Below are 23471 nucleotides of genomic sequence, written 5' to 3' on the forward strand. Positions count from 1 at the left end.
GTGGACGCGCTAGTTCGAACTAGCAAAACGCTAGTTCGAACTAGTTTTTAGTTCTAGATGCGCTAGTTCGAACTAGCTTAGTTCGAATTAACTAATTCGAACTAGTTAGTTCGAACTAGCGCTGTAGTGTAGACGTACCCTCAGTGACAACTGGTGATAACAATCAGAGTACCAGATAAATCACTGATTTGGATAAAAACAGATTCTGCTGGAGGGAATTTGCTCACTTAAGCCATGAAAATTCTAGTCAGGCCTATAAAACTGGGGTTAATTGTATTAAATCCCAGGAGATTTGTGAGCAAATGAAATACATTTCCAAGTAGCTTTTAAATTAATTCTGTAACATCTTCCATTTTTGGGTTGCAAAGAATAAATTTATGCTTTTGGTCAATACAAGAGAAGTGAATTAAACTACATCAAATTCAGACCACTTTAATTCTGAAGAGTGCCCACATAGGGGATCTAGTTAAATTTTCTAATCCACTTTAACTTCACATCTTTACTTAATTCAGATTAATTCTCCCTAAGTGGCCCTGTGTAACAAGCCTTCTGACTTACATAAGAACAGCCATACTGGGTCAGACCAAAGGTCTATCAGCCCAGTATCCTGTCTTCCAACAGTAGCCAATGCCAGATGCCCCAGAGGAAGTAAACAGAACAAGTTATTATCAAGTCATTCCTCTCCTGTCATCCATTTGTAGCCCCTGACATAGAGAGGCCAGGGGCACCATTCCTAACCATTCTGGCTAATAAATATTGATGGACCTAACTTCTATTAATGTATCTTGTTCTTTTTTGAACCCTGTTAAAGTCCTGGTCTTCACAACATCCTCTGGCAAGGAGTTCCACAGGTTGACAGTGTGCTGCATGAAGAAAAACTTCCTTTTGTTTGTTTTAAACCCGCTATCTATTAATTTCATTTGGTGATCCCTAGTTCTTATGTTATGGGAACATGTAAATCACTTTTCTGTATTCACTTTCTCCATACCTGTCATGATTTATAGACCTCTATCATATTCCCCCCTTACTTTCCTCTTTTCTAAGCTGAAAAGTCCCAGTCTTTTTAATCTCTTTTCATATGGCACCTATCCAAACCCCTAGTCATTTCTGTTGCTCTTTTCTGAATCTTTTTCAATGCCAATATACCATTTTTGAGATGAGGCGACATCATCTGTACGCAGTATTCAAGATGTAGGCGCACCATGGATTTATATAGAAGCAATAAAATATTCCCTGTCTTATTCTCTATCCCCCTTTTAAACAATTCCTAACATTTGCTTGCTTTTTTTTTTGACTGCCGCTGCACATAGAGTGGATGTTTTCAGAGAACTATCCACAATGACTCCAAGATCTCTCTCTTGAGTGGGTATAGCTACATTAGTCCCCATCATTTTGTATATATAATTGGGATTGTTTCCCAATGTGCATTACTTTGTATTTATCAACATTAAAATTCATTTGCCATTTTGTTGCCCAATTACCTAGTTTTATGAGATCCTTTTGAAGCTCTTCACAGTCTACTTTGTTCTTAACTATGTTGAACAGTTCAATATCATCTGCAAATTTTGCCACCTCACTGTTTACCTCTTTCTCCAGATCATTTAGAAATAGGTTAAATAGGATTGGTCCCAGTACAGATCTTTGGGGGACACCACTAGTTACCGCCCTCCATTTGTAAAACTGATCAGTCATTCCTAAGCTTTGACCGCCCTCCCATTACTAAACCCAATTAAACAATATTTTTCAACATAATTTATAAATGTGCTCCTCCTTTCTCCAGCTTTATTTCTATGCACACCCTGTACCACTCTCTCCACTCTTACAAACTTGGCATCCTTTTTATCCCCTTTTCTGAATTATTCTTTGTTTGCTGTATGCTGTCCCATGTTAGTTGTCAGTGTAATTTCTTAAATTGAGTGTGGCACGTGTATTTCTTACAGTGTTCTGACATTTCTCCGAGTGAACAAATAATTATGTCAATATTACATGGCTTCCGAAATTTAAACTTATGTCATTTGGCTTCAAGGCAAGAGTTTTAGCTGCTCTGACACACATCTTTGAAAAACATCCAATTTTGTGGTGCTGAAAGATTGAGCTCCATCTCCAACATTGAATGAATTAACACATGGTTCAGGGAACAAATTAGTGAACAGAAAAGAAGTGGGTAGTCTTGAAACTGGGATTGAAGTGACATTCATTCATGTAAAATATCAGTATTTTCCAGACAGGAATATATTTATTAAAACTTAAAGGTGCTCATGCGACCAGAGCAGAAACACCGGAAGCATTTTAGAGTAGCTCACCCTTTGGGTATGCCACAAAAAATGTCATTTACATTTTGCTCATTACATTTCCAATTAACTTAATACTCAGCAAAGGTTCTAGATTAACCACACTGGGGATTGAAGTCATGTATTTATCCACAGTATAGAGAATGGCTGTACATATGCTTCACTTAGATCAAGGCTCCTGAGTTTAGGACAAGTTTCATATAATAACACTACCTACATCAGACAAACAATGGAAGGCAAGATTTCAGCATATACTATTTTCTTTTTACAATACCAGTGTGTGCTCTGAACCTATAAGTATTGCTTGCCCAAGAGGGAGGACAGTCTGACATGGATGTATATTTCAGCTATGCTTCCACTATTGGCTAACTGGTGACTTTCTGATATTAAGAATGAACTTTTGAAGTATATGTGGAGCAACGAGAAGAGGCTGGTGGGGATTGTAGTGGGATAGGTTATCTTACATAGATTGACTTGCTATTGAACTCTGTAACATGCTTAGCTTGGGAGAATCTGTTATTTTCCAGACTAACTGGGCCCATCCTGAAAAAGAAGTATGCGCAGTATCTGTCATGTGGCTCAGATTCAGTCCTGAGTGTTGTATTTTGATAGCTATCTATTGTAAATTACAAATGGTAAGGAATTTCCAAAGATAGACTACGCAACTCAAGCTTGGCGGGCTTGAATATGCAGATCTCCCACTGATTTCCAATGGACTTATACTTAAGAGCTGAATATAAAGACTAAAAGAAAATCTTACCTTCTGACCTTTGGTACCAGGAGGACCTGGTAAGCCTCTTGGACCTCGGTCACCCTGTACAACACAATAAGGTAAAATTTCATTTTATTAGAATATTTTGAAAGACTATAAACACCTGGAAAGCAGAAATTCTTTTTACCCCTGGACATTTAAAATGGAATAGACGGAACAATATTTATTTCAGGATATCAAAATATCTACATTTCAGCCATCTTAAGTATGACTGAAGTGGTTACAGGTGCTGTGCTGGCCTTTGCCCAGTGGTGAATTTCTGTCCAAGTGAGTAGTATTTAATTACTTCTCAATTTTCAACTTGCTCATATCAGATCCATTTCTCCAATATTACATGTTTCTTTACTGGAAAATAATAGCTGCCACATTATTTTCCATACAAATCTGCAAGTAACAAATGAAAAAAAGAATTTATGGGGGAAGTATTTGAAATATTTTCTAATATAAATGCAATTAAATCTTTCTGAAAACAGTGAACTGGCACATTTTCTAATTCAGGCTATGGGCCAAAGACAAAGGTATTGTTGACTGCATACATTATTTAGACTCGCTTAGAATGTGCTGTAGCAGTGACACTGTAACCCCACAGTAGCAGATGAAACCTACAGCAACTAAAAGATGTTTTCCATCACTGCAAGGTCACCTCCCTGAGTAACAGTAGATTAGCTTGTAGAAGAATTGTTACATCAACCTAGCCTAGCAGCATCTAAACCAGGGCTTACACTTGCATAGCCATGGTGCTCAGGATGTTGCATTCTTCACACCCTGGAATGCCATTAATATACTGACCTAAATTTTAACTACAGACCAGGTCTACATTTGTGTAACATTGTAATGGAAGGACCAAATGAAGGTATACATTTCACCAATTTAAATTATTCCTAAACACACTTAGTCTCACTTCTGAATTTAGCCCTGTCTTTGATAGGCAGCTCTTTAAAATGGAACTCTAAATATACTTTATGAAATAAACATGGTAATTAAATTCTCAATATGACCACGTTGGTTTTAAAGTGTTAGCCATAATTAGAAAGTATGCAATTTAAAAGTAAACTGAAATGATAAACCTCCAAGCCACAGCTTCCATGAAGGTTATCACTGTATTTCTGTATTGAAAATCATTTTGGAAAGATAAAGTAACCAACTAATTTAACTATAGAAGGTACTCTCAGAATCTACTTTAAAGTGAAGTGGAGAACACAATCTTTGATTTCTTAATATTAAGAAAGTTTTTGGTGAATATAGATGACTAGAGCTGAGAGATGCTTTTTGATGAATCACAGAATCAGAGAATCACAGAATACTAGAACTGGAAGAGGCCTCGAGAGGTCATCAAGTCCAGTTCTCTGCACTCAAAGCAGGGCCAAGCACCATCTAAATCATTCCTGACAGATATCTGTCTAACCCACTCTTAAATATTTACAATGATCGAGATTCCACATCCTCCCTAGGCAATTTATTCCCGTGATTAATCACTGACAGGAAGTTTTTCCTAATGTCCTACTTAAACCTACGTTGCTGCAATTTAAGCCCATTGCTTCTTGTCCTATCCTCAGAGGCCAAGGAGAACAATTTTTCTTCCTCCTCCTTGCGATACCCTTTTAGATACTTGAAAGCTGCTATTATGTCCCCTCTTAGTCTTCTCTTTTCCAAACTAAACAAACCCAGTTCTTTTAGTCTTCCTTAGGAACGCCCCTTCCAACATAACTGTGAACCATTAATAACTACTCTCTGAGAATGGTTATCCAACCAGTTATGCATCTACTTTATAATAGTCCCACTTATAGAACCCCAGTTTACTGATAAGAAGGTCTGTGAGACTGTATCAAATGCTTTACTAAAGTCTAGGCATACCATGTCTACCACTTCTCCCTTATCCACAAGGTTTGTTATCCTATCAGAGAAAGCTGTCAGGTTGGTTTGACATGAATTGTTCTTGATAAATCCATGCTGACTGTTTTTATCATCACCTTATCTTCCAGATGTTTGCACATGGATTCCTTAATTATTTGTTCCGTTATCTTCCCTGGCACAGAAGTAAAGCTGACTGGTTTGTAGTTTCCTTATTACCCTTTTTACAGGCAATATTTCTGGAATGGGACGGGACTTCAGCTGCTTTAGCTACCCTGAGGCTTCATAACAGTATTTTTCCAGTGCAATTAAATTCCTTAATATACAGTTATAATTTGAAAAACGACTATTAATAGGCCATGGCTATAGTTGTGTCCACTGTCATTGTCTCTCAATTATAATTTGTTCCATTTGCAAATAAAATCATGTTTTTCAAACAGTCCTTCAGTGGCAAACTAGAATCAACTAGTCAAGCTAGATTCTTTGTAGCTAGGGAACCACCACCAAAGACAAAGATTCTCCAGACCAAACTTTGCTTATAGACAGAGCTGGGCAAGCCAATCGCAACTTAGGTAACAATTATGTTGATATGCAATACAGATTAGAATTCTGATCATTCTCCCAAAGTCGCGTTGGATCAACAGGGTTATAAAGCGTGGGGGGGAGGCAGGACGGCGGAGGGCGGGAGGTCATTTGGGGACTCCCCAACTGATTTTGAGCGCCCCGCAATAGCAGATCCCGGGGTCAGCTGGGGACTCTCCAGCTGATCTTGGGCTCCCCACAGCAGCAAAATCAGGGGTCAGCTGAGGACTCCCCAGCTGATCCTGGTTCCGAGGAAATGCCACGGGGAGTCCGGGATGAGCTGGAGAGTCCCCAGCTGACCCCGGGCTCCACGGCAGCTGCCCCTTTAAATCACTGCAGAGGTAGTGTTTTAAAGGGGCAGTCGTGGAGCCCGGGGTGAGCTGGGGACTCCCCAGCTGACCCTGGGTTCCGCTGCTGTGGGGCACCCAACATCTGCAAGGCAAGGGAAGTGCAAGGCAGAACCCAGGGTTAACTGGGGAGTCCCTAGCTGACTTCAGGTTCCAGGGAAGTGCTGTGCAGAATCTAGGGTCAGCTGGGGACTCTCCAGCTTACCCTGGGCTCCCAGCAACATGAATGTACCATGGAGCCAGGGGTCCGTGGCTTTGAAATGCACAAGAGGCCGTTCACTTTCAAAAAAAGGTGTTATTCCTCATAAAACAAGGTTTTCTGCGGTCGAAAAAACTGCTGCATTTCTTTCAATTTACTTTTGAAAGAATTCTGCAGCAGTCTAGAGGCAGGGGAAGTTTTTTCGAAAAAAGGCCACTTTAAAAAAACAAAAACAAAAACCCTGTAGTCTAGAGACACCCTAAGTGAGATCAGAATGAGGATCTTTATTTTCAAGTACAAAATGTTTTAGCATATTTTTTTGAGAGAGAAAACAGTGAAACTGGTGAATTTTCAACAGGACGATGTGTGTATGTGGAAATTCATCACCTATAAAGAGATAGCATCAATCTGAAGTCTAGTAAGTTTAAAAAGTAAGTTAAAGATCATTTGGGGACTATACCTAGTCCTGGCCCCCCTTCACACAAGCTTACAGATTTAGAATCACATTTCTCTTTTTCATGTTTTTATCCTCTCCTATTACGATGTGAAAGACTCACTTAAAGGGGGAAATCTGCTAACTACATCCCTGATCCCCGAATACTACAAAGACTTACTCATATGCTCAGTTTTGAATATATGAGTAACCCACTGAATTCAATGAGTCTAACTCACGTACTTTAAGTTAAGCACGTGCTTAAGTGTCTATGGAATCAAGATCTAACTGAGTAGACAAGGGAAAAAGCTACACAGAGAGCTGTCAGATTTTGAAAAATAGGGAAAAGGCTTATTTCTAAAATTTTAATTATGTTAACATGAAGTATCCCTTGCAACCACAGAAAATAAAACATTGTCAAGTAGAGATGTGATTTTTAAGTTGGAAGTATTCCTTTAACCATCGTCACTCTTAGCTTTGTGTACTAATATAAGATGGTATAAGGTTTCAGTACACATTTTTTTTTGCTGATCTGAAGGAGTCTCATTGTACCATATTTATCAAATCCTAACACACTGAATTTGATTTAACGCTTTCAATAACATTTTTTAAAATTTTTGTTTCTTAAATCTGAGACCAAATGCAGAATTTAAAATTTAACTACAGGTGCACCCTTATGTGTTTTTATTTTATATCTGTCTTTGGTTCATAACTGTTGCTAAAGGCTTTCCTTATCATAGGACACTCAAATTTAGCCACCCATATAGACATTAGCCATTCTGAGACAAACTATAATGGGAAAACAGAAATTACAATTTACACACCACTGGGTAATTAAACAATAATTAAACTTAACAATAGAGCACATGACTAAAGTTCAACAACAACAACAAAAAGGCTAACATTTCTCTGTAATTAAGAAGCAGTTACCTTTTCTCCATGTTTTGCTTGTCCTGGGGAGAATCCTGGAGCTCCTTTAGGGCCCTATTGCAGAGAAATTAAATCAGTGTGGCAAAGGGACAGATAATTTAATTATATAGCCAGCCCCAAATATTTTCACTGTTGAAAAAACTGATTGTGTGTATGCAAGATCTTATGCTGTGCAAGGTATATTTCTTATTCCAGAAATGTTTTATGTTTATTTTACTATTAAAATAAACATGTCACACTAGATACCATAAATACAATAATCTGAATGGCTGTGTCTACACTGGCATGAATTTCCGGAAATGCTTAAAACGGAATACTATTCCGTTTTCAGTTTTTCCGGAAAAGGAGCGTCTATATTGGCAGGCTGCTTTTCCGGAAAAGCCCTTTTTCCGGAAAAGCGTCTGTGGCCAATGTAGACACACTTTTCCGGAAAAGAGCCCCGATCGCCATTTTTGCGATCCGGGCTTTTTTCTGGAAAAGACTACTGGGCTGTCTACACTGGCCCTTTTCCGGAACAGTGTTCCGGAATAAGGACTTATGCCCGAGCGGGAGCAGAATAGTTTTTCCGGAATAGCGGCTGATTTTGTACAGTAGAGCATCGTTGCTTTTCCGGAAATTCAAGGGCCAGTGTAGACAGCTCACAGCTTATTCCGAAAAAGCAGCTGATTTTCCGGAATAAGTGGCCCAGTGTAGACACAGCCAATGTGTATGTGGCGATAAATTTGAATTTCCCAGCATTTCTTCCCAGCATTGACATTAAAATAGCTAATTGCCAATGTAGTAAGAGATATAAACAAGTCAGTGTGCCTGCATGGTCAGTTATAATTGAATACTTTACTTGTACAGATACTGTGCTGATTTATGAAAGCCTGATGTGTCAAACTATTTCACACATGAACATCAACATAGTCGTGATGTCATTTGTACTTCTGTTCAGTTCTGTTTTGTTCCTATCCTTTAATCTCATGTACTTGAAAGCTGCTATTAGATTGAGTCAGTTGGTTGCAATTTTTCATTCATTGCATATTCCCACTCCCCAAAAAGCAAAACTTGCATGAAACTCACAGGAGTTACCCCTTGATGTAATTTCTCCTTAAGGCTAGTGGTAAGTTGCCCATTTGCTATTTCAAAATTTCAAGATTTTAGATTTACGGGCAGTCTTCTGACTTATGATATAATTGGTTCCTGAAAATTGTGTTGAAAGTCAAAACATTATAACTTGGAACTGCAATACACTCCATTGCAGAACCGAGAATCATAAAGTCAAAACCTAGTCATAAGCCAAATCAGAGTGTCAATTCAGAACTGTTGTAAGTGCTTTTTTCTTAAGTTGAACATTGTGAAGTTGAGAACTGCCTGTACATTCCTTACAAATTTTACAATATAGATATTTTTAAGGGGGAAATACAATGTTCATGTGGCAGGCAAAGGGCATTTTATTGGAAAAATAAATTGCAGAAATATTCATTTGGCCTTTCACATATTCTGGCACTAGGAGAATGTTATCCCACATAAGGAATGAATATGGCTATTTTTCATATTCCATATTTTCATAGTTTGTTGTGTTCCCACATCAAGTTCTTCAGCATTCTATATTTTACTTTCCACTGTCTTTGAAGCATCACTATCTGTCTCTATTTCCATGAATATCTGAGAAGTGTACATGCTTGTCATGTTTTGAAGTCAATTGCTTTTGGTTCACGGTAATAAATTAATCCTCAAAAGTAGTAAATTGCCTGTTTAAATAATAAAAAGAACTAACCGGGCTTACAACAGACAACACAAGAATTTAAACAGTTTTCTAGCCCGAATTTAGAAGAACTATTATTATCAAATGGAAACAATCCACCAGGTCTTCATGATTCCATGTTTTCTCTAAATGTTATCAGAAACAGTAGCCTCTGCCATCTGGTTTCACATATCAAGCACCTCCTAAAAAGGACACAGAACCCCAGAGAATAGAGCAAGTGAGAGGGAGAAACCCAACAGGCCAAGGTTCTTTTTCTTAACCAGGCAGTTTATGAGTCATTCCTGACTAGAAGTCATAGAATTGTAGGGCTAGATGGGATCACAAGAGTTATGTAGTCTAACCTCTTGTCAAAATGTAGGATTTGTTGTTTCTAAAACCAGGAGTAGGCAATAAGCAGTCCATGGGCTGGATGCGTTCAACAAGGTTAGCCCCTGGCAGGCCATTGGTGTTTTATTTACCTGCACATCTGCAGGTATGGCCGCTTGCAGTCCCCATTGGCCGCAAATTACTGTTCCTGGGCAATAGAACTACAGGAAGTGATGTGAACTGGGACATCACTTCCTGCAGCTCCCATTGGCTGGGAATGGCGATCCACAGCCAACCAGATATGCAAGCAGCCATACCAGTGGCTGCACAGATGAAGAAAGTACTGGAAGCCCTCCAGGGGCTAACCTTGGTGAACCATCTTCGGGTTAATGCCTACTGCTGGTCTACACCATCCAAGGTGGATAGCTGTCCAGCCTTCATTAGAAAACCTCCCGTGAAGGAGCTTCCACAACCTCCTGAAGCAGTCTGTTTGCCTTGTTCTGTTCTTACAGTTAGGAAGCTTTTCCTGAGATTTCATCTAAATTTGCTATGCCTCTCGTCCTTCCCTCTGTGGCAAGAGAGCACAATTTTTCTCCATTTTTATGGCATCCTTTCAAGTATTTGAAGATTGCTATTATGTCCTTCCTTAATCTCCTCTTTTCCAAACTAAACATGCCCAGTTGCTTCAGTCTTTTCTCATATGGCTTACATTCCATCCCTTTGATGATATTTGTAGCTCAACTTTGGATCCTTTCCAGTTTCTCTACATCCTTTCTATGCATGGTGGCCACAATTGAACACAGTCCTCCTGCTAACATCAAACCAGGACTAAGTAGAGTGGTACTATCACCTCCTATGACTTGCAGGCTCCTGTTAATGCAACCTAAAATTGCATTTGCTTTTTTTTGCAACGGCATCACATTGTTGACTATTTTGAGGTTATGATCCACCACAATTTCCAGATTCTTCTCAGCAGTGCTGCTGCCAAACAAGTTATCCCCCATTCTGTGTTTGTGCATTTGGTTTTTCTTCCGTAAGTGCAGCACATTACATTTCTCTTTATTGAATTTCATTGGTTGTCAGTGGCCCAGTTTTCCAGTTTATCAAGATTCCTTTGAATTTTAGCTCTATTCTTCAAAGTGTTGGCAACCTCACCTAACTTTGTATCATCTACAGCTTTAATTCATATGCTCTCAATTCCCACATCCAACTCATTAATAAAGATGTTAGCCAATATTGGACCCAGAACAGATCCCTGTGAAATCCCACTTAAGACCTGCTTCCATGTTGACATCATTCTATTAATAGATACTTAATGGTAGTTCTGTTGAGCCCGCATTTCTCCATCTTACTTATCAGAATGTCATTTGGGACTGTGTCAAAAGCTTTGCTGAAATCCAGGTATAGTATGTCCACCACATTCCCTCTATCAACCAAACCAGTTATCCTGTCAAAGAAAGAATCGGTCTTATTTGGCATGATTTGTTCTTGATAAATCCACGCTGTCTTTTAGTTATTACTCCTTTGTTCTCCAGGTATTCACAAATTGAACACTGTATACATTGCTCTAGTACAGGGGTGGGCAATAATTTTTGGGGATGGGGCCGCACTTTTCTGCAGAGGAGATGCAGGGTCTAGGGTGGAAGTTGGGTACAGAAGGGTGCATGGTGTAAGGTACCAGGGTGCAGGAGATGGTGTGAGGTCTGAGAGGGAGTTTGGGTGAAGGAGGGGGTTGCAACCTGCGTCAGAGGATCGGGCTGTAGGCTCAGGGAGAGATTATGGGTGCAGGACAGGATTCTGGCCTGGAAGAAGAGCTCTAGGAGGAGTTGCAAAGTCTGGGAGGGAATTGTGACTTGGTAGAAGGAGAAAATGGGGTGCAGACTGCAGAAGGTTTGGGTGGTGACCTGGTGAAGGGGATTAGCATTCAGGGTCTGGGAGGGAGTGTGGTGCAGGAGAGGATTCTGGCCTGGGGGAGGAGTGTAGGAGGCAGTTCAGAGTCTGGGAGGGAGTTGTGACCTGGGGCAGAGGGGTGCAGAGGGTTTGGATGGTGACTTAGGGGAGGGAGTTGGGATGAGGGAGGGGCAGGAGTGCCAGAGGCAGGCTCGGACTGGGAGGCTCTTACCTAAGCCAGCAGCCCTGCAGCACCCCCAAGGTTGGCTGTGCTGCCTGCCTGCTGTATCCCCAGGTCACTTTAAACTGCAGCCTTGTTCCCGCCATGTAGGTCTCATCTGTGGAAAGGGAAAGAGGCTTGTACTGCCCCCATCCTTCAGGCCAATTAGGAGCTGAGAGATTGGCTGGGGTCAATTTCTATTGGCCAGTTGTTTCCAGCCTATAGGAGCTGAGGATTGGACTGGGGGCTGGAAGATCACACAAAGCCTCCCGCTCCCTGGAGAGCAGAGAGCCACACGGACTGTGCTTTAAACCATGGCAGCTGTGTATCTGAGGGTCCCAGCAGGGTGGTCCGTGGGCCAGAGCCAGTGACTTGGCAGGCCAGATCTGGCCCCCGGGCCATATTTTGCCCAGCCCAGCTCTAGCAGCTTCCCAGGGGTCAAGGTCAAGCTGACTGGTCTAGTCTATAGTTCCCAAGCTTTCTTCCCCGCCCTCTTTTTAAAGATAGGAACTATAGGTGCAGTCTTCTAGGGCCTCTCCTGTCACTCATGAGTTTGCACATATTATTGCCAGCAGCACTCAGATTTCTTCATCTAATTCCTTCAGTACCCTGGGGCAAAATAGTATCAGGCCCTGTTAACTTGGATAAAAAACTAAATCATGCCCTCTACATTCAGAAAAGGTTTTCTCTAGGGGAAGGGAGTTCTTCCAGGCTAATCTCTCCCTTTCCACAGCCTTCTTCACCTCTGTCACCAAGACAACAACTTACGTTCACTGACCCTTTGACCATTTAACCTTGAAAGGGGCCCTACTTAATGTTACAATTTCCTCAACTCCACGTGATACACTCAGATTTTGTTTAATTGAAACTCATTAGCTGAAACATAGAGACATCATCTGAGCTGAAACAGATAGGCCCCTATCTATCTGAGCTTCCTTTATCTGAATATTACTTTCTTATGAAAATCGCAGTTGTGTCCTTTAATCTGAATCATTTTCCCATCAAATCCTCCAACCATTTGAAAACTTCTTATTTAAATCAGCGTTTCTTAAACTGTGTTCCGTGGCACACCAATCCAAGGTGTGCTGCGGAGATATGGTGACCATACATCCCTTTTTTTCTGGAACAATTGCAGATTTAAAGACACCCAGCACTAGTGAAGCGCAGCAGCAACTCCCCATCTCTACCCAGCACCTAAGCAGGTCCCTTGGTGCTTGTGCTTTCCATGGGCAACCAGGGCCGCTGATGTTGGTGCGCAGTGTCCAGACTTCCAAGCTCCCATGCAGCACATGCCGCTGTCCAGCAAGCCCCCACCACCATGTGGTCTTCCCTCTCACTGCGGGACTGCCTCCACCGTGTGCAGCCGCCAGCCCGGCCATGTCGCCTCCTCCATACACAGGTGGCCACCACCGCTGCTGGAGGGCGAGGGGCACTGGTCAGAGCCGATGAGCCACTCCTGGGATCTGCCACCAGAGTCCCAGCAGAGACTGTGCAGAGCCCGGCTGGAGCGCTGCAGAGTGGGGTACATTCGAGCTCTGCCGGTGTGCTCTGTTCACGGCGCTTTCTCCCCCCGCCCCTTCCCACTCCACGTGGGGAGCATCAGTGCATGGATCTGCTCGCTTTGCTGCACTCCGCAAGACAGATCTGGGAAGGTGGGAGCTTTCTCTTCCCCTCCCCCCTCCCCCCTCCCCCCGGGCTCCTCCTAATGGGAGACAAAGCTGGTGCAGGGACTGGAATGCGGCACTAACATTAGCACCGCAGGCGGCCCAGATCCAGGCCCGGCAAGTGATCCTGCCTTTGAAGCAGCTGGGGCCAGGGCTGCAGGGACTCCAGGGGCCCGACCACAGACTCCAGCCCCGCAAACTAGAAAGCAAAAGGTGGGGGAGGGGTTCAGAGAGAACTAGGGGAAAGGAGGGTAGGAGATGAAGGGGCTTGTGCTGAGGGGAGTGGGTCAGATCAGGAGAAGAAAGGGGAAGGCACCAAGGGGCAGGGTGGAGGAGAGACAAATGCCAGGGGGCCAAGTGGAGACAATGAGGAAAAGGGCAGGAGGAGGGCGGGGAGGTGTCTGGGAGGCTGGAGGGGACAGGGTGATGCTGGGAGAGAAGAGGGGAAGGGCATTGGGGGCAAGAGGAAGCAAGGGGAGGAGGAGGTGCTGAGAGAAGAGCTGAAAGGAGGGGTGGGCATGAGAAAGGCGGGGATGGAGCAAGCCATGTGAGGGCCCAGAGGGGCATGAGAGGAACTGGGGCAGAGGTTGGTGAGGGGGATGGGCATCAGGGAGAAAGAGGGCAAGGGGACAGGGGCAGTGACGGAAGGAGGAAGCATAGGAGGGTGCAGGGGTAAGAGAAGATGCAGGTGCCAGGGGATTCTGGGAGTGAAGCAGAAGGGCAGACACCTGAAGGGGAGAGATCAGCACCAGAGGAGAGAGGGTTCAGTGGGGGCCAAACTCATCCCCTATGGGTAGGAGGATGGTGGGAAAAGTTCTTAGAGAGGGTTACTTTTACTTCTAGTCATGTATCCATCTTGACCCTGAGAGTCAGGGGCATAGTAAACATAGGAGAGAACAGAGTTCAAATGGCCATCCGTGGCTCAACAAAAATCCCTGGTGTTCCCCATAAAAAAAAATATTGTTTAGTGTTCCTCGGTCTTAAAAAGTTTAAGAAATACTGATTTAAATGCTTTGGATGTCCACAGAACATGTTGTGGAAACATAGCAGCATTGTTGACATATTATCAACCAAATAAAGAGCAGTGTCTCTGATAGACTTCAGACCCAATTTTTCAGAGATCTGATTGTCTTCTCCTGGAGTTGCAGATTACTTAAGAGCCTCAGTAACAGCAGTCCCTGGGAGAAGTACTGATTCAGCAGATCATCTGCTATTTCAGCCTTTCCCACTATTTTAGTTTGTTTCATCTAGCTTGAGTCCTCTAACAGAGCAGGGCTGAATGTCTGGCACTGCAGTGCTCTCTGCTATTAGCAGCCTCGCCAATGCTAGGGGCCCACAACCTCCAGCAGGTGGATCAAGAACCTCTATTTGTCACACAAATAACCCCTCTAAATGGTTATCTTAGTCCATTGCTTCATTTGTTTCAAGCTTGGTCATTTGTAAAGTTTAAAATCTTAACATTAAGAATAATCATTTTAAAGCTAAAATACAGCACAAAGGAATATAAAATGCAACGTCAAGCAGGAGATCTGTAATCTTCACTGGTTTTAGTTACACTAAATGCTGTACACAGTACATATGGTTACACTCCATTGACCTAATTATATCAATGTTGTACAGGCCAGAGATGTAACTTTCAGCCTTGAAGCTGCAAACCACATAATAATGAATTGCTCCACACACAGCTTGGTCTGTCCTAGCCAAGAATTTCTCCTCTGTAGCCAAGGAAATTATTTTAATGGTTAAAGCTAGTCCAGATCACAGTTGTATTAAAGATGGCACATGCCCTTTATTTATAAGCAACTAAAATCAGTATGGACAGCTGTTCAGGCATTCCCAACAAAGAATTCTGCCCACAGCCACCAAGCGTGCATGTGTGCGTGCGTGTGTGCGAGAGAGAGAGAGAGAGAGAGAGAGAGAGAGAGAGAGACCCACACTTGTACCCTTCTGGTACAATGGCACTGTGCCCATTTACAAATTGGACAGGCCCTTGTCTTCAACAAAAGTCTCAGTATAGATAGGGTTCATATTAACAACCTTAAAATCTTCAAATGACATCTCTTCTTCAAGAAGCCCTTGTTTTGTAGCACTGGCATCTCATGACTTTCTACGCTTCTTTGCATGTACTAACACAACGCTGCCAAAAATTAATACTTCTCTGATGGAGGAAACCGGCCAAGCCACTGTTCAGCTAGCATGTTCTGGAAAAAAGAACTTATATTTGGTAACTGCAAAAAGTGCCCAGCGTGTGCTCATGTGTGAGACAGACAATTCTAACTCTAAAACAATTTGGCTTGCAAGTGTTAACATTGCCATGCATTTATAGTTCCATGAGAATAGGAGTTAATCCTCAGGGTGGGCTATGACTTACATTGGCCTGTAACAACCACAAAAAACAGAAAATGCAGCCTAGATGTGTCATGGCAGAGGGATAACCTGCCCATTCCCACTCTCTCCTACTACTTGAGCATTAGGGAGGGAGTTTGGCATAAGAGGCTCACATACCAGTGAAGATTCCCACCTGCTGTGTGGTGCTCCTCCCTCGATTGTTTAGACTGGGCTTACAGCCAAAGTCCACACATGGTAAGACAGACACCAGCTGCACTGCACCTGAGGGTCTGATCTATTTTCTCTTTAAAAATGTTTCAAGTGTTACTTTGTTATGACTGCTCAGAGAAAGCTTGAGTAGTGGTTATAAGCATGTCAGGTCTTCCAAACTAAAGATGAGACTGAATCTATATATGGTACTTACCTTCTAAGGGTTTAATTGGAATAAAGATTAGCATCTTTCTAATAACAGCAAAGCTTGCATGGCATAACAGAAAGACCATATTGCAAACAGAGACTGAAAGTTGCCAGTGTCAAACAGAAGCTAGATATTCACACAGTAAACACGGTTCTTCTAAAAATAATTCGTAAGACAATAATTTTGCAATTTGCCTTCTGTTGGTAGCTCTCAAAAATTCCTTTTGTGAGACAAATCATATACCCTTTTATTTCATGATTCTCTTACTACTAATCCATAAAAACAAAGCTGTGAAGCCAAGAAAATTACAAAATAAAAACTAGAAAAACAAACTTCCAACACTTTTAAAACAGAAAACATCAATATACTAGGTAATGAATAAAGGCAGGCTCTGAGGAACCATAATGGTAGGCAGGAAGAGGGATCATCTAGGTATGTTTTTTGCCCCTGTATGGAAGAGGGAGTCCATTTCTCAGCACATCTCACAGTTGGAAAATTTTGAGAGAAGATTAAACAAACACCTGTCCAGAATGGTCTATATAATACTTAATTCTTCCACGAGTGCAGAGGAATGGACTAGATGACCTTATGAAGTACCTTCCAATCTTATCATTCTATGTATATGGTTCAGAGAGGTTAAAATCTGCAGATTTCTAACCCTTCTCACCAGGTAAACTTCACAGAGTCCAATTGCTCCTTTAAACCCATTGGGGTAGGTTTCTTCACAGGACGGGCATTCTTGTCCTAAAGTATTAGAAATCATAGTCCCGAGTCCGTGCTGCCCTTTGTGTAGTTATTTACTAAAAAACTGCACTTTGTGGAGTTATTTACTCTCATGCAATGTGGCTATAAAATGCTTTGAATTAGATTCCTCCACTCTATGTTCAATTTGCATAAATGATTATACAAGGTGCAATGCAGTAGCGAATCCAGTGATTCACTATATTTTACCTTTGCATCATCATTCTAGATTCTTAGGCTGTGTCTAGACTGGCAAGTTTTTCCGCAAAAGCATGTGCTGTCTACACTGGCCGCTTGAATTTCTGCAAGAACACTGACGATCTCATGTAAGAAATCAGTGCTTCTTGTGGAAATACTATGCTGCTCCCGTTCGGGCAAAAGTCCTTTTGAGCAAAAGCTTTTGCGCAAAAGGGCCAGCGTAGACAGCTCAGATTTGTTTTGCGCAAAAGCACGTCTAGATTGGCACGGACGCTTTGCCGCAAAAAGTGCTTTTGCGGAAAAGCGTCCTTGCCAATCTAGACGCTCTTTTCCGCAAATGCTTTTAACGGAAAACTTTTCCATTAAAAGCATTTGCGGAAAATCATGCCAGTCTAGATGTAGCCTTACAGATAAATGAATTTATTGTCCATGTAACAAACTTTATGAAAACAAGAAGCACTACATATAATTACTGCCTTTGTGATAGTTAAGCCTCCATACAATCAACACTTGTATACATATTTCTAATTGCATTTCAAGCTATTTCCTTCTTCAGTAAATTGGCTCAACTTCTATTCATTTAATTCCCTACTTCACTGTACCCATTAAAGTATAGTAAGAATCTACGTGTTATGTCAATAAACAGTGGCATATGGAGTGGCATGTGGATGCACAATGTCAATACTCTAAAAGAATCTGGCCTAAGGGTAGAAATGACAAGACATATATCAGCGGAATGTTTAAGTTCCTGTCAAAAAATACAGCCACAGACTGGATCTTGAAATTAACCTATAGTATCAGACAAAGCTCTTTACTTAGGGTAATGGATGATTATAGATTTTCTGGCATATAGCCAGATTAATGCAATGAGACAACTATTTATAAAAATCCACTGTTTGACATACCTGCTAACTTCTTAAAACCAAAATGAAAAGGATCCAGAGTATTCAAAAGGAGTTCAGCACTACTACTACTACTAACTCCGCCCCAGCCAGGACTAAGGATATTTGATTTATTTTTATAACTACCCTTAAATTAACCATGCCTTATATTTTAATAAATATTTTCATTCCTTTAAGATCTTTCAGGGTTTTTTCCCCTTTCTCTTTTCAATGCATTAACTTTCTGGTTCGGGCTCCAATTCTGCTCTGTGTTGCATGCAGGCAGACTGCTCCTCTCCCTCAGCACCACTGTGCATGGGTGCAGCAGTCTAATCGTGCATAATGGATGTAGGATTGGAGGACCAGCTTTCTCCCGTCACTTATTTTTACCTTAATTGATTTCTCTTTCCCAGCAAATTTCTTCAAACTCCATTATCCCTCCACTTTCTATTTCTATCCCCAAACACTTTACACTTGCTTCTTTTGGCATGGAGACCCAAGTGCAGGTCCTGTTCATTTTCTGCCTTTTCAAGTCGATGGAAAGACTCCCCTTGGCTTCAATAGGCACTTACCGTGTGATCCATTTGGGCAATGGAGTAAATAGGAACAAGTGTAAGTTGAGAACTATTGTTTGAAATGATACATCTTGGGCTTGATCAGGGCTGACGACAGGCAATGGAGGTAAGAGGAAAAGAGGGCCGTTGCCCCAGGGCCTGGTGATTTCAAAGGGCAGCAGCAGTGGCCAGAACCTGGGGTCTTTTCAATCACCACCACAATCCCGTGTGGTGTGGTTTGGTCAGCGCTGAGGGCTCGCTGGGGGAAACGCAGCACAGTCCTCATGGCATTGAGAGCTGACTGGGGAGATATAGCATGGTCCTGGCAGTGCTGGGCGCTGGGGCCTCCTAGCCCCGACTCCTTTTACCTAAGGCCTCACCCCTTCTGAGGCCCAGAGGCAAGGTGCCCCACTCTCTCCCCATTGCCCATGGCCAGGCGAAATGTGTCCCAGCCCTGCTTGCTTCAGGCAGACTATGTGGAGTGAGGAAGGAGAGAAGACTGGAGTTTGGTTGCTGAAAGATCAGAGAACTGGAGGAAGGGAGACCCTGCCCCAGCAGAGCAATATCAAGGACTAAGAAGGACCCACAAGAGTTGAGAGGGGCTAGGACTCAAGCCCAGATCACTTTCCCACTCCCTTCTCTTTCCCACCAGGGCATGAGCAGATTGTCCAGGAAAAGGGGCAAGGGGCAGCACCCTGAACCATCTCCCCAAGGGGCACTGTGGAACCCAGCACAGTAATGCTGGCCATTTGCAATATAAGATTAAACCTAAGTGTGTTCAGTCTCAGCTAGTGTAAACCCATGTTGGTCAGTTGACTTTGATGGTGCTTCTCCATTTTACATTTGGTGAGGCTCTGTCTTACTTCTATTTAATTACAAATATTTTGATAGGAATTTGCATTAAGATGGCAATTTTAGAGTAAAACAGAAGTTGAGTGCAGCTCTATGCCCCCTCCCTCCCGCATAAAATAATGATACAGTATTAACAATGATAAATTGTGCCCAACAAGAAAATGTAGCTTTCATAGATAAGCCTAGAAAATACGTTATTTTTTATAAATTACTTCAGTTCTTAAAATCATGTACTCAGCTACATGATGAATTAAAAATCTCTCAGAATCTTGGTATTACTCAATGAAAGGAAATATATCTTATGAAATACATCTTATGAATAGCTGGCTACAGTTATTTCAAGTAACAGCGGTCTACACTTCTTCATTACACATTGTGCACAAATATTGTAAAAGTGGGTTATATTAATCACTATGTTTAATGGTTGCAATAAAACCAAATATTAAGAAAAGGCATATAGCAAACACAAAGCTACTTTGTTTTAAATGACAACATCACACACTTTATTGAATATCTTTTCATGGCCTAAAGCAGTTTTTAACACCTGTCACTACAGGTCAGATTCTTGCCATAAGGAATCACACTACAACAAATCATCATGTTGTTTTTTCCTAACATATCTAACAAATTGTTAAAACCAAATATGAATTGAAGGCATTTTACAATTGAACTAATCTGCCTGAGCTATGTAAAGTGGCCTGTGTAACTCAGGGTTGAAAGATTTTAACAGAGCTTCTGACTGAATGAAATATCAGATCTAAGTCCCACAGTTCTTATTCTATCATTTTAATCAATAAACTCTTTAAAGCTGAAATATTGAAATGCCACCAAACAGGTGAAATTGTGGAAACAAGTAGATGTATGTATGGAGAGTGGGGGTTCCCCCCCCCCCACAGTAAAAGGTTACCAGAGGGAATAAATATCCAATTCTGCAAAAGCCTCACTTGAATAATGCTACTCATCCAAATAGTTGGATTGACTTCCATGGAAACCCTTTGGAAAGCAAGTATTACTCACATGAGTAAAGGTTTCCAGGCCATCATTATACATGAATCATTTTATCCTGCGAAACTGGCTATTTTTTCTTTTTCTCTTGGCTTCAGTTTTATTGGTTACATTTAATTAAAAACTGTTTATAGCTGTGGTCTTCATTTGTAAACAAAATAAAATTAATCATTACTATTACTGGAAGCAAGCTCTGGGACTTCCAAAATGTTACACACCAGGAAATTTGAATAATGCTTATGGCAATGGGGCTCAATTTAACTTACCTTTTGACCAGGCAGCCCTGGCAAACCTGGATTCCCATGTGGCCCTGGGATACCCTATAAAAAGAAGATAGAGTGGAATTATTCAGTACTATGCCAAACAATGTTCATTGTACAGAGACTCATCCTGCAGGATCACTGTTCCATTTAAAATCATTAGCTAGGATTTTCCAATGGGCCTAAGAGAATCAGTGCCTATTTCCCAAAGAAATTAAATAGGAGTTGAGCACCTAATTCCCACAGACTTCTTTGATGGTCTCAGTTATTATGTTTTCACTGGGTTCCCAGGTAATTCAGCATAATTATATTAGCGCAAGCTCATTGTGACAATGACTTTTCAGCCATAGAATATCATATGACATTTACTAAGCATCACATTATTGAGGCATCCCTATCTATGCTATATAAAGTTCATTCAGTAAGGAACTGGAACAATTCATACTCCAAATCAATGGCCTAGAATGCTGATGTTTTGGAAGATCAAAGTTAACTATTATATGATTAACATCCATCAACTTCAACGAGAGTTCCATGCAAAAAACATCAGGAGAACACAGCCGAATTGGTCCATTGACGCTTGCAAAACAGACCATTGGTCACAGTGATTGTCCAAAATAGTAATGGTGGAATGTTGCATAATACTTCCTGCAATGGAATAAAACATGTTTCCATGTCATCCACACCAGAAATTAAAAAATTTCAACAATGGGCACCTGATCCTGCAAGGCCCTGAGCACCTTCCACTCTCATTGAAGCCAGTTCTTATAGAATGGGGCACTAGGGAGTGGTCATCACAATGATTGTCAGCAGCTCTTCATCTATGACATATGGAAGGACCTTCAGGATAAAATCCTTTCCACACTGGTGTCAATGGCAAAACTTTCAATGACTTCCATCGAGGCAAAAATTTCACCCCAAGAGTTTATCAAAGGAACCAGAAATAATAAGAATCTGTTTTAACTCATGAAATATAAATTCAGTGAACTTTTAAGACAGACATTATAACATTCACTTTTCTCTTATATGACTCAGCATTTACCAGTTATGCTGTGTATTAACACTGATAGCCTCACTGTTTAATGCTTCTTCCAGCGAATAACCATGTTGATTTAACTATGCAATTACTGATCCCAGCCTCCTTTAAGAGATTAATGTTCATACAGGCAGATTTTGAGTCTCTCTCAGGGATTTACAAGAAAAAAGAATCTGGCTATTGAAAGTACCAATTTAATTATAGTGGGGATATGTGGAAATGGTTCAAAACGTTTTTAGAGCTTTTTTGTTTGTTTTTCCAGAAATGCTACAACAATAAGGGAGAGCACAGAAGCATTTCTGCTCAATAAAAGTTGCCATAGGAATTCCATAGGAATTCTATCTCACTGACACCTAACATAGATCTCAAGTAAAACTTGAACAGTCATTCTAGAGATATGAGTGACAAAAAAAACAAACCCCACAGAATTTGTTTCGAATCCAAAAAACTCTGTTGTTTTTTGAAGAGTACTATCTCAGACTCAGATTGACTAATACAGTCCAATTTTCATTTTTTAAGTCTCCTCTGTGCAGATGTCCCGCATGAGAAATTTTATACAGAAAGGAACTTTTCTGATAAAGTTAAAAATGATTAAAATCAAGCTCCTAACTATGGAGTCAGTACTGCAACCATCAGACTAAGGCATGAGTAAGGGCAGAAGGACCCGAGAACAGGAATCCTGGGCTTGAGGCAGGAGGATCGTTATGCAACTGAGGTAGAGGGAAAGAAACACTAACACCATCATCACTGAGCAGCAAGAGAAGCAGCACACAGCTAATAGCACTCAGCCATCAGCAGCTACTGAAAGGAGAGAGTTCCTTAGACCCTAGGTGGTTCTACAGGCAGTCCCCGGGTTACGTACAAGATAGGGACTGTAGGTTTGTTCTTAAGTTGAATTTGTATGTAAGTCGGAACTGGTACATATTGTAGGGGAAACTCTAGCCAAACATTTTTCCAGAGCTCAGTTTTATTCTCCCACACCTCACTTCCCTCAGTCCTTTATTCTCAAGCTGAAGTGTCTGCTGAGAAAAGCCGCTCCGCGTCTCCCTGGTCTGCTGGGGGGGGCGGGGAGGGGGCGCTAGCTTCGCGTCTCCCTGATCTGCTGGGGGGAAGCAGCTAGTGCCGGGTTGCCTCTCCCCGTTTGTAAGTAGGGATCCGATGTAAGTCGGATCCATGTAACCCGGGGACTGCCTGTATTCAAAGAGTCAAGGCACATCTCAACATTACTAAAGATGCCTTGATGGAAGAAAGTACTCGATGAAGGTCATATGACCACAGTGGCAATTCAGGAGGGGTAATGAAGGGCTTTCTTTGCCTAGGAGGCTAAGTTATCAGTGTGTCTATGCTGAGATAACCGCCCTGACTGTTGCACCACATCCTTGTACAGCGTATACACTATCCACATAATTTTCTAATAAAAATCTCTATATTGGAGAGTTCACATTATATTTTGCCCATAAAAGACTCATGTTACCTCAAGCTTAGCACACAAAAGTGAGGCCTGGGACCTTTTTTCAATGTAAAAATTAACAACCCACACTTGAAGCACTCTGATATCTACAGGCACTGTAAGAACTAAAGCACCACAATGACGCTTCAATAATGAAGTTTTCCTGGTCCTTAGCCCATTTCCTGGACTAGTCTTTGTGGCAACATTTAAACACACTTTTAAAATTCTATTTAAATCACAGTTGCTAATAAAAAAACAGGCCCTTCTCAGGCTAGGCTGTCTCCAGACATTAGCCACCCCTCTCTAACCTATGGTCCCTCACTTCCCATTATGCTTTTTTGCTTCAACTCCACATTCAATTAAAAGAAAAGAAAGAAAAGTCTGTAGATAAGAGGAAAAGAGAAGTGCCTTCACTTTTTGCCTGCTTGCTCCAAAGCATGACTAGATGCCTGTAGCAATCAGACACTTCCTGACATTAATTACTATTCGGCACCAGTAAGTGGTTAACTTAGG

At 41.6% G+C, this 23471-nt stretch overlaps 1 protein-coding gene across 4 annotated transcripts in view; it reads right to left on the bottom strand.

Moving 5' to 3' along the window:
• The window catches only part of COL24A1 (collagen type XXIV alpha 1 chain), a 256970-nt gene that overhangs the window by 192690 nt on the left and 40809 nt on the right, over positions 1–23471 (bottom strand). For all 4 annotated transcript variants that reach the window (XR_012905946.2, XM_075936387.2, XM_025183174.3 and 1 more), the window contains exons 5-7: positions 20479–20532; positions 7406–7459; positions 3052–3105 (exon numbers count right to left, since the gene is read on the bottom strand). Coding sequence is in view for 3 of the 4 variants with exons in the window: in XM_075936387.2 (XP_075792502.2) it covers positions 3052–3105; positions 7406–7459; positions 20479–20532 (162 nt within the window). In the remaining variant the exon portion in view is untranslated. The remainder of the gene's footprint in view (positions 1–3051; positions 3106–7405; positions 7460–20478; positions 20533–23471) is intronic.

The sequence above is a fragment of the Pelodiscus sinensis genome, chromosome 9, assembly GCF_052426305.1.
Source record: "Pelodiscus sinensis isolate ZL-2025 chromosome 9, ASM5242630v1, whole genome shotgun sequence".
NCBI classification, from domain to species: domain Eukaryota; kingdom Metazoa; phylum Chordata; order Testudines; family Trionychidae; genus Pelodiscus; species Pelodiscus sinensis.